Here is a 12,642-nt window from a genome sequence, read left to right on the forward strand (position 1 = left end):
CAATTAGCTGTCAATTAGCTCTACAACCTTTAAAATACAGCCTAGCTGTGCCCAGAGTGGAGGGGAGCTTATGGCAGTGCAGTGACAGTTGTGTTGTGTAGATGTTAGCAAACATATCTCCATTGAGAAGGGCAAAACCCTAGTACCGAGACACTTTTTACATGCTCCGAAGCTGCGGTGCCATTTGGGGCTTATTTTGCCCCATGCAGACCATGTGACATTCTAGAATGATGTATTCAACCCTAAATATTAATACAAGGGCAGCCAAGGCAACTAGACACCCCAACAGGCCCCCAGACTACGCCTTACAACACTGTCATTACAATGCTGTAGGCCATCAGAGAGACAGAGTGGATGTATACACATTACTAAGGAAGAGCTTGGCATTTTCACAGGCTGGGTCCGTGAGATGCACAGGGCATGGAACCTGTGCTGGTTTCTGACAATGACTTTCACTCAACAGTCAGCTTTCTGCTCCACCCCAGACATTTCGCCATGAGGAAGGGTGGGAAATCAGTTGGGAAGAGGTGACAAAATTGCTTAGATTGCAAGGCCTTTGGGGCAGGGGCCATCTTTTTGTCCGTGTTTGTACAGCACCTAGCACCTGGGGGTCCTGCTCCATGACTAGGGCGCCTACATGCTGCAGTCACACAAATGATAAATAAGAACAGTAACAATACTCTGCTAAGTAAATACTACAGTATGATACAATCGTAGTCCAACACACTGTTAAAAGCAACGGGGCTCAATTCATTCTGCTGGCGCAACCATGAACACGTGTGCCATGCTGGGAAGCATGCCAGGAGCAGGGGCCCAATCGGGCAACTCTTCATCAACCCTCACTCTGCCAGAGGCCCTAGACAGGGAAAGGCTTAGGCCAGGCCAGAGACATCCTAGCTCAACACCACTTCAAGGCAGCATTGACTAGAGGAGCTCTGACCAAATTGTAAAGTTGTCCTTTAGAGGGAACAGCCCCTCTTGGCATGGGGAGGGGTGGCTCTGTCCTCTTGCCCCTGTGGGGGTTTGAAGCCCACAGTGCTATTGAGAATGACTAGTGAATACTGCAGTGAGTCCCCCACAGCTGACATACTGACAAGGTCTGTGTGTGCAGTGCTGACTTACCTGGGCTGATGGTTCTTAAGATCTTTCTCCCCAGCCTCTCCTTCCTTCTCCCCATTCTCCTTCTCCACCGACTCATATGTCGACAGAGCTCTGTGCCGGATCTTGTATCGTCTGTGGGGCTCTTCCCCATTCTCTCCTTTCAAGCCGGGATCGCCTTCCCGGTTCCCTGACCTTGACCCTCCTCGGTGACGTGAACGCCGCTCGCTTCTGGCACCGTTGGCTGTCCCATTGCCTTCCTTTGCTTGCCTCTCCGCTGAGTGCCGGTGAGGCCGGTGCCGCCGGTACTCCTTCTCAGTCCCTTCTTCCACGGAGCCTCGACGATGATGCCTTTTACCCCCTTCCTGGCTTCTGTTGCGCTCGCTTTTTCCTTCCTTGCTGCCCCCCTCTCCTTCTTTGCTGCGGCTCCTGTGCTGCCTGTGTCGTTCCTCCTTATTGTTCGTGCCAGACTCCCCGTTCTCATCCTTGGCCACGTCGCTCTTCTCCTGCTCTCCCATTTTGTCTTTATCCCGATGCCGGTGGTGCTTCCGTGGCACTTCTGCATTGTCGGCAGAGGTGGCCTTGACCTGCTCAGTCTCCTGAACGTCCACCGGGCTTAGCTTACCGACGTTGTTCCGCCCTTCGGTCCTTGGCTCTACCACCAGAGGCCGATCCAAATGGGTCTTCATGTCTGGCCGGATGTGGAGGGTGGTAGCATAGCGCACCCGCTCCTCCGGATCGAGCTCATTGTACAGCGCCTCGCAGCTGGCCCGGAAATTGTGCATCCGGATCTGGCTGGTCCTCTGTTCCCAAACGGACTTGGATTTGGAGGAGTTCTGCTGTTTGCTGCAGAACAGAGGAGAAAAATAATAAGGAGATAGTCAGCATCAGGTCTGGCTCCACTTCTCCAAAAGAAATTTTAAACGAAAATGTAAATTTCTAGCCGAGACAGGGAATTGTAGGGTTGAGCCAAAGAAAACATAGGGATGAAGATAGAATGACTAGTGGAAAACACATGAGCAGATAAAGCTAGTGGGGTCACCAGAGTGCTAGTGACATCCCCACACACAACTGGTACTATAAGAAAGGGCTATTTTGAGTTCTAAAACATGGCCATCCCATGGTCTAGGGCCGTGTACAATTGGCACAATTAAAGCCACTTCTCCTGAAAACCGTTGTAACTCTCCAAATCCCGCCAAATCATCCACTGACCCCTTCCCTAACCAACAGTCTTTCCCTGATCACCAGGACAAGCCTGGGAGAACGACTGAACCTCATAGTGCAGGGGTCGGCAACCTTTCAGAAGTGCTGTGCCGAGTCTACATTTATTCACTCTAATTGAAGGTTTCGTGTGCCAGTCATACATTTTAACGGTTTTAGAAGGTCTCTTTCGATAAGTCTATAATATATAACTAAACTATTTTGTGTGTAGAGTAAATCAGGTTTTTAAAATGTTTAAGAAGCTTCATTTAAAATTAAATTAAAATGCAGAGCCCCCCGGACTGGTGGCCAGGACCCGAGCAGTGTGAGTGCCACTGAAAATCAGCTCGTGTGCCGCCTTCGGCACGCATGCCATAGGTTGCCTGCCCCCAGCCCCCTCACATTTCAACAAAAAAGTTGGTCATTTGAGCAACCCTGGACAATCTGAACTGTCCCATTAGCGCTTGGGGGGAGAGGCAGCCTCTGATATATCCAAAATTCAAGGCACACGCCAGTCATTACCAAAGTGGCATTGATCTCAGCTGCTACGGGAACAAGTCTGGCAAAGGTGCACGTGAGACACATACAGCTAGTCTGCACCCCTGTCACAAGAGGATCTGGAGGGTGATACAACACAGATGGAATGAGGACTTCTTTATAACCACATAACAGCAGCAACCGCAGCCTTGCCAATAAGGACATGCCGATAAGTACTCTGCCTAACCAATGAGGCAAGGAGACAATGTACTCCTGTTGGCCTCTTTTATTTAAACCGGAAATTCTAAAGATTTGGGATCCAATTCTGCTCTCATTTGCACCAGTGTAAAACCAGAGTAAGCCCACTGGATTCAAAGGAGTTATTCTGGATTTTACACTGACTTAAATGAGAACAGAACTGGCCCTTGGTTCCTTCACAAAAATCCCCTTGCCAAGAAAGGAAATGCTCTCTTCCCTCTCAGACCCCGATCTGCAGCTCTACGGTGTAATCTCAGTTGGGACTTCCCTAGTCAGTCACTGCAGGAAGATGAACCCCTGCAGTGGGACAGGAGATCTCCGAGGCTGACTGACCGCCTTGGGAGAGGCTGTGGAGATAGGAAACCAGAACTGTTTTCTTGACATTCATTCGGGTCTGCTCCAGTGACAGAACAAACCAGAGTGTGAGTTTATGTGCTCTGACTCAGACTGGCAGTGTCTGTCACCATTCTCAGGCCCTACGGGAAGCAGCGTTCAGACGGAGTTATGTCACGCCACGGGAGATGTCGGAAAAGGTTTGCATCTCAGACATCTGCCATGTTTTACTGAGCGTGGTGTCGGCCAGTTTTACTAAAAGAGGCAAAAACGTATGTAAATATTCACTTGGAGGGGATGAGGACAGTCAGGCAGACGAATCTGATTTGACCACAAAATCAGAACGAACACAGCTGATCGCTCAGTTCAAAGCTGAAGGCTTCTCTTTTCTTGGAAGGAGTTTTCTATAGGGTGAGCACAATTTAAGCCAGTGGCCTACCAGCTTAGTGGATCATTTAAAGTACTGCGTGCTCTCAAAAGGAACTAGAAAGGGAGGCATGGAGAGCCCTCCAACTCTTTCCTGTAACTGACAACCCCGAGTGTCTACCCAACTGGCAGAACCCTGCCTCCTTACATGGGCTGGCTGACATGGGAATTTGAGAAGCAAGTGTGGGATACTCGGTATGGCTCATACACCTGCATTGCTCTCTCAATTCACAGCTATATAACTGCAGCCTCTACAAAAGTAGTTGCATCCTTGGGCAATTCTCACCTGAGGGGCTGGCAATTTTAAAATCAGGACACGCCACCTTCAGGCCCTGCCAGCAGAAGCTTCCCGGGAAAGAGACAGCACCAGAGCATCTCCTGACTGTCTTGGGATGGATCCACCAGCGTGGAGGCTGCAAACAATAGTCTGGGGTCCCCAGGACAGCGGGGATGGCTTTAGGGTGACCAAATGTTCCCATTTTATAGGGACAGTCCTGATTTTTGGGTCTTTTTCTTATATAGGCTCCTATTACCCCCCCACCACCTGTCCCGATTTTTCACACTTGCTGTCTGGTCACTCTAGATGGCTTGTTCTGCTGTGTGCTTGGTCTAGAGATCCTAGAGTTTTGCGGAAGCCCACAGACAGGGTCATGCTAGGGAGCAAATCTGTCCTGTGACACTCAAACTCAGGGAAAACAGCAAGAAAGCTTGAGCATGATTCGGTGCGTTTCTATGCACTGAGTGTCATTTACTGTGTGCAGGCAGCACGATGTTGCTGAGCTGATACTGTTCATTCGATTTTAAAGCCCTTGGGGCAAGGATGATTTTTTCTTCAGCGTCTTGTACAGCACAGAGCATGCTGTCAGCACTAAAATAACACATCGTAATAATGTGTTAATTGAGGGCTGGGTGACAGCCCTAACGCTGATTGATGTGCTCTATCTATCCACAGAACAGAAATAGCTCGGGCAGCAGCACCGTGCCCTCCCACACACACCGCCCTTCCAGTGCGCTGCCATCCTGACTCGGCGGGACCATCTCCAGAGGGGAGTTCTGTCTTTGAGACCCTCGCAGCCCGTGGCCAGTAAAGCGGACAATCAATGCGACTGTGGTTGTTATTTGTGATGTAACCTCTCCAACGGCACTTGGATTGAGACCCCCAAACGTATTCCACACAAATTCCTAAAGCACTCATACCATGGAGAGGGGTGCCAGCTAAAAACCTAGACAGACTGAGAGTCATCATCAAGTAGAGACTTCTGATTCCTACCAACCTAGGCTGGATTTGAATCGGTGAATGGCTGTGCCATTGAGTGGTATGACTTCCTGCCCGTGTGGCTTATGAAACTTTGAGAACATGCATACGGCCCTCTGAGATCTCAGAGGCTTTCTTTATGGCTCCTACCCAGTTAGAGCCCCTATATGATGGTGTTTGCAGTAGGTTTTGAGATCTTCCCCTTGTGTAAGTTTCAGGTCAGTGACCTACTAATGCAGGAAGCAGTTGCTCTGGAAATGGCAACGTGATTTGTTTTTTAGCTGTTTTTCACATGTATTAAGAACACAAAACAGTCATTAAAAAAAATGCAATCATCTCAGAGTTGCAAGGTGTTCCATTGTGTTTGGACTATGGACAACTGAGAGCTGAAGCCGCTGCTAAGAACACACACCACTGGGAACCTGTAGGAGCATAGTAATTTGCATATTAATGAAGTCTATTTTGCAAAATTTTCTTCCTTAACAGGGACAGCAAAATTACAGACTCACCAAACTTTTCAGAATCTATAAATACTGAGGTCACATCATTGACACTGACAGTTAGCAAAGGGTGACACCCACACAAAAAATGCATTGCCAGCCACTAGCTTTTGTTACTAACAAGCCAAAGAGCAAGAGAATTAGTTAGCAGTGAGGTTTGGAAGTAATGATTACATTTATTTCATGGAACGAAATGGAAAAAAAATTAAGATAAGCATAGACACTTTCTGCAAAGTTTGAAGCATGCCCTCCGTTAATCATCACACCCAAACTAGTCAAGAACATCAGGAGCAAGTGATGGTGCATATTTGGGTCCTGGCTGGGAAATGGGAATAAAGAAATAGAATAGTTTGGTCCCTCCAGGAACAGTATTTAGCTGGGGGAGTTATGTACTCTGCTTGTCCAGTTAAATGTATCTGATTCTTGCTTTCCACATGTTCTCCCAGTAACTGAAATACAGACACATTTGAGTGCCGCTTCTCTGACGTTGTATTTCTTCAGAGAGGAAGGCTTTTGAACTTATTCACCAGACTTATTTATGGCACAATAGCAGTCACCTTAAGACAAAACATAGTATCATTAAACTACCATATGAGGATACAGTTCATGTGCGTTGCGCACAAAGAATCGCAGAAGAGATGGGGAAAATCTAGCTAATGTACAATTATTCCCTATAACACATTCTCTGGTGCTTTGTCTAGTTCAGTTTTAAATGACTCAAGTGATGGGGCTACCACAAAATCCCCTTAGGATACTAAATATAGCATTAGCAGCAGATATTTCTATGTCGGGTGTGAACTAAGCAAAATGGTTCTTTACAATAATAGGTGCAACCATGAACTCTGTGATCACATCTTTTGTTGGTACTGTTGATCTGGTGCTTTAAATCAATAGCTCTCCATATTATTCCTTCTGCCGACAGGGCCGGCTCCAGGGTTTTGGCCGCCCCAAGCAGCCAAACAAAACAAAACAAAACAAAAAAAGCCGCGATGGCGATCGCGATCTGCGGCGGCAATTCGGCGGGAGGTCCTTCGCTCCGAGCAGGAGTGAGGGACCGTCCGTCGAATTGCCGCCGAACCGCTGGACGTGCCGCCCCTCTCCGAAGTGGCCGCCCCAAGCACCTGCTTGGTAAGCTGGTGCCTGGAGCCGGCCCTGTCTGCAGACCTCCTCATAAGAGGAAAAAAATCGACTCATGAATCCACCTCTCTTCCCCAAACCCCAATGTCCACTGCCTTTATTCAGTTCCCTACCAACAAAGCTCTTCCAATTCTTTATAGTGGTATCGCCAATATACACAGCTTCAGTCCCCCAGGGCCTGACATGACAAAACAGATTGGCAGATATTATGATTAGCGCATTTTAATTGCATAACGTCATCAATTCTACTTGGATTCAGAGACTGACTACCAAACAATAAAGCAGTGTCTATAATCAGATAATTTACATTTCTCTGTACAAAACAGACATTGTGTCAAATAAAACTGATGTTAATCTATCAGTTTCCTGACCGGTGACTCCTCTATTTCCTCATTAAAAATAATACAAATGAAATATCAACTAATCACAATCTAGATTATTCAAGAAAGTACAGTGCATCCCTTTTTGGTATTTTTTTTTAAATCACATTTAAGAACAAGCAACTTTCTTATTGGCTGAGGCATTTTTATCACAGCCATTTAGAGTGCTGCTTTTTGATAAGGACCATTACCTTCCAGAACAACTGTTTAAAATAAACCACTTGAATAAAAACAAATAATAAATCATACATATTTTCTCATTCATGTCTTTAGGAATTTTACCTGAGTATAGACGGAATAAACGCTGTATAAGAACTCCAGAATTTAGTGCTATATGTTTTAGATATCCTAGAAAAGTATTTTCTGATTAGAGCTGTTGGGGAATTTTTTGTTGAAATATTTTTTGATGAAAAACACAATTTCCGCAAAATCAAAATCGGATTTCTTTTTTTAGAAAAAATTTCAATTTTGCCTAAATGTTCTGATTTTCTATGGGAAAAAATCTAACAAGTATTTCAGTTTGGTTTGAGTTGATCCGAATTGAACCATTTGGGTTTGTTAAACCCAACTGAAACATTTTTGTTCCTGGTGAGTTCAACACTAAATCTCTGCCCGTCTCAGCTCCTGCACTGCCTCTTGGGAGTTGTAGTTTGAGTGTCTATGGGCTCCGCTCTCTGGCTGGACCACGTCTCTCATGATACATCGCAGTCTCCTGCAGGTTGAACTGCCATGGTACATCAAGGAAGTCCTATGACCATGGAACCTCACAGGAGGTGTCGTCCAGCCATGCCTTCTAACATTATATGAGCATTAGCCCATTGAAAATTACAATTTCTGTTCTGTGAAAAGTTTTGATATTGTAACTTTTTGTCCGAATTCAGGACAAAAACAGTTTTTGAACATTCTGATTTGTGACCAGCTCGAATTCTCTATTAAACTCATATTGGAAGCATATAATTGAATTATGAAATGGCTTTAAAACTGTCAACAATGTCAACTTCCTGGATCAACAGAGACCAATAAATACAGGAGCCTGACTTTTAGTATTCTCGTATAAAAATGCTATTTCACTTTCTAGCTCGTTGGAAGAAAACAATTAATATGAAAATAGTGGTGGTGAAGGGCACTCTTTTGGCTGGTAGTTCTGGGGGCTGGAGTCCTCTGTCCAAACAGCAGTTACAGCTCAGGAAGCACAAATGCTGACCTCTCTCATGCTGTCCTGCCAGCATGTCTTAGTCCTGGCCTGGAGAATTTGTTCTCCATGGCACGTTCAGTTCTTGGTCTCGCTGCTGAAACTGCCAACAAACATCAAATTTTGTGCCAAGTTCTGATAGCAGTTTTTCACAGAAACTAGATATTGTAATGAATCAGCTGAGTTGTCAGAGGTCAACGGAGACCACTATGGTGAATGCGTTAAGTAGTACATTTGCTGTTCTTCACTCTACTGCCTGGAGGGTGATACGTCAGCAGCGGTTGGAAGGCTCTGGGGCAATCAGAGGAACTGCCAGATACTAGAATCTGTAAGGTCCATCCGCTGAAGTGGCTTAAACTCTTGCCCTATGGTCATTGTATACTTAGCCCACTTTCAGTACTGTATCCTCAGCACCTCAGCAATCCAGTGACCGCCTGGGGGAGAGGATTACAATAACAACCTATTGGATGATCCAGTCCATCCCTTACTGACACCTATCCACTGGGAAGAAGAAAGCAAGCCTCAACGCCTTTCATGCAGGCTATCGAGCAATCTTTAAGATGGTAACAACTTTGGGTGATTATAGAGCAGGGCTTTTATGGATTGGTAAACTAGAAAGGAAAGCTCTAGTATTTCGTTATCAATTCCCCGAGCCAGCCAGTCTCTCCAGCAATTCAATTTCACAAGAAGCAATAAACCACACTATAGTGCAATTTGCTAGAGCCTCGAACACCAAAATGAATGGTGTCGTCCATTGAGTTACATCTTCAAACAGCCAAAGTCCTCAAGGCCAAAGCCTGAAGCTTTCTCAAGCAGAACTTCTGTTGAAATCAGTAGGAATTTTGCCTGAGTAAGGAGAACTGCAGGATCTGGATTCAATAAAATGCACCATCATGCATGCCACAGCCTATTGCTCAGTGTCAAATTATATGATCATGCATTAATTTATTAGTATACACTGAAGCCTACTATTTTTAGCAAATTCTAACTTCAAGAAAACTCCAAGTCACCACACTCATACCATATTGATTAGATTTCTCGTTAGACCTTATGATTTTGGTACCATTGGTACACACTGTGATAAAGTAATTGCATACTTAGTAATAAATTACAGGGGTGAAAAATTCTTTACTAAAAGCAAGTTAAAAGTGCACTTTTCAACCCTGATTCAACAAACAACACATCTAGCTTAAACATATTGAACGATCCAGTGCACAGAAGTCCTCCTAAATCCAGTCAAATGACATTTCCTTTTCAATGAGTTATTTTCTCTACGTCACTCATTATAATTTCAATAAGACACTTCAGTGATTATTATGCACAACTGCACAGCCCACACTGGGTTCTGGCTTAAATCCCGGTAGGAACTCATTGGTTCTGATAAGAACAAAACAATTTAGTGCAATGAAGCTTTTTGCTGTGAGAATGGAGATAAAACAGAAGACATGGATAGTGAATTCAGGCAGAAGCAAGTGATATGGGTGAACAGTGATTTGGATGGCAAATGAGGACCAGGAGATATTAAAGCTTTTTTATTTCCCTCCTGGATGGGTGCTGCAGAATCATGCAGTTATGGCTTTAACCAGAGAAGCAATTGCTCCAAGAACATCAACTTCTTTTAAAGTCAATGGGCACTGACTGCAACCATGGGCAGAATTTGCCCTAAGGCTTAAATGTGACAAAGCAGCAGTTATAATTTCCCAGCTAGACTTCCAAGACGCCTACATAGTGTGCCTACTATAGCACTTTAGACTCATGTCCGCCTTTCCTCCCACCCCCCTCCATATTATGTATTTAGGGGGAGGGAGAGCTCAGTGGTTTGCACATTAGCCTACTAAGCCCAGAGTTATAAGTTCAATCCTTGAGGGGGCCATTTAGGGAACTGGGGTTAAAAAAAAACTGTCTGGGGATTGGTCCTGCTTTGAGCAGGGGGTTGGACTAGATGATCTCCTGAAGTCCCTTCCAACCCTGATATTCTATGTGAATCCACTGCAAAGATGACCTTTATCATGAGCACTGTTGTAGCTGTATGTTGAGTAGGCAGTAGTGTTCCTTAGTCAAAATTTTCAGCCACTGACTATAATGGGAACAGCAGGTGCTCAGAACCTCTAAACATCTTATTTAGTGCCTAAATCTGGAGTTAGATGTCTAATCTTATAGGGACCCAGGGTTGAAATGTTGGCCCTTTCTACAACATGTCTTGAGATCACCCCCTCTTTTATGTCTGGAATGAGACTGATGCATCATGGGTGCTATTACAAACAAATACCTCTAATCAAAAGAGAATCCCAACCGAGTGAGTAACTACATAGGCTGGGACTCAGTTGCCCATCTTAATATAACAGAATATGTAAAACACTGATAATATTTCCTAGATACCTGTGACTGGGGTGATTGAAGGCACTTTGCCTTTGACTTATACCTTAAGTATAACTGTGCACTTAGCTGTGTGTTAACACTTTATAAAGCAGCTCGTTGCCAGTTGTCAGCGTGCATTTTATGCAAATGATGACTCACTTTTTAGAAGTAAAAAGAATTGTTTGTATAAATGTTTAATTCTTTTTCTTTCCCAAGTGAACCAAACATGGATTTTTGTTGGTTGCAGGGTTTGTACCATAAGTTCATTACAACACGAAGGTTTGAAAATGACATCAGAAGGTGACTCGCCTTAATATCTTTTTGTTAAGAAGCTACCTCAGATATTTTTGTCCTGATTTTCTTGCCACTTACAATTTTCAACTGAACAAATTCCCGTGGGAGAAAATTAAACACCGAATACTGAAAAAATATCTAAATTCCAGTGGGAATTTTTTGTGTGTCCATTCAGTAACCATGGATTCTCAGGGCCTAATTCTTAGGGATATTAAGGCCACTTTCAACTGCTCTCACAATGCAAAGCAGTGTTAAGGTGGAAATAAGTTTTATTTGTACTTCACATGACTAGAGCATGGCCTTGGGCCTTGTCTAAAAATTATTCCCCTTTGTACTAGTATAGTTAAAATGGTTGAATCCCCATAGAGAACATGCAATTATATTGATATAAAGGTATCTTATACCAGTATAAGTATTTCCACAGGGGAGGAGAATTAGCTACGAGGCACCTTTATACTGGTATAACTGCATCCACACTACGGGGAGCAAGGGTGGGGAGATTGTACTGATTTAACTGTTTAAGTAGAAAAACCAGCACCTCTAGCCGAAATAGTTATATTGGTGCCAAAACTGTGTGTAGGCCTTAGTATAACTAAGAATCAGGTCCTTCAAGTTTAGGTACAGAGGGGATTTTATTGGTACAAACTGGATACTGGAAATCCAACATGTAACATATAGCGAGTGACAGGGCCGGCTCCAGCTTTTTTGCCACCACAAGCGGCGAAGCGGAAAAAAAAGAAAAAGATAAAGCCCCGATCAGCGGCACTTTGGCGGCAGCTTAGCCGCGCCGCTTCATTCTTCGGTGGCAATTCGGCGGCGGATCCTTCGCTCCAAGAGGGACTGAGAGACCCGCCGCCGAAGACCCGGACATGCCGCCCCTTTCCATTGGCCGCCCCAAGCACCTGCTTCCTTCGCTGATGCCTGGAGCCAGCCCTGGCGAGTGATAGCTACCTATGGGATCCAGTGAATTGTTTAGCCAAACAAGTATTTGGCTGGGGAAAAGCACTGCAGATATGTATAGAGAAAGAAATGCAGACTTAGGTAAACTTTCAAAATTCTAGATCTGCCTTACACACAATGGGCCTGATTCACATTTATTGCTCTGGTAGTGTGAAGGGGCCTTAACGTGGATATAAACTATATCTGCACCTGCTTGAAGGCTCCACTACATGACTGAACAGGTGTGAAGTGGCTTTAGGGTCAATGATACTCACGTGATTTGTGTACTTGTCATTCAGAGTCAGTTTTTTAAAAGTGCAGTCTGCACCGGTCTCCACGAGATGGGCAATATGGGTCAAATTCAAAGATAACGGGCCTGGTTCACATTAACATGAAAGCTGCTTTATACTGCTCTGGTGCCGTTTTAACTTACACTGCTGGAGTAAAGTCCCACACCAGCAGAGAATCAGGCATGGACTCAATTCACCACATCCCCTTCCCTGCCAAACCTCCGCCTTTCTTCTCCCTTCCACCTGCCTCCCCTTGTCCTGCAAGAGACTTCCAGTGTACTAAGCAACAGACAGACATCGCAACTGGTGCAGGAGGCAGCACAGTCCTCTCCACCAACTTTGCACCAACAGAGATTCCCCCTACACAGGGGGAATTTTCCAGCATGGCACAAAGTGAACAGAGATTGGAGAAACCAGTCCAAACATCTCTAAGTTGTCCCGGGGCAAAACCGGACCTGAGATGCCACTTGGAATCAGGGAGTGGGAGGAAGGAGCAGAAAGGTGG

At 45.0% G+C, this 12,642-nt stretch overlaps 1 protein-coding gene across 1 annotated transcript in view; it reads right to left on the bottom strand.

Annotated features, from left to right (window-relative positions):
- CACNA1B (calcium voltage-gated channel subunit alpha1 B) overlaps positions 1-12,642 on the bottom strand; it is a 502,784-nt gene that overhangs the window by 121,380 nt on the left and 368,762 nt on the right. Inside the window, exon 21 of the mRNA XM_065418603.1 lies at positions 1,123-1,944. Coding sequence (XP_065274675.1) covers positions 1,123-1,944 — 822 coding nt within the window. The remainder of the gene's footprint in view (positions 1-1,122; positions 1,945-12,642) is intronic.

The sequence above is a fragment of the Emys orbicularis genome, chromosome 18 (genome assembly GCF_028017835.1).
Source record: "Emys orbicularis isolate rEmyOrb1 chromosome 18, rEmyOrb1.hap1, whole genome shotgun sequence".
NCBI lineage: Eukaryota > Metazoa > Chordata > Testudines > Emydidae > Emys > Emys orbicularis.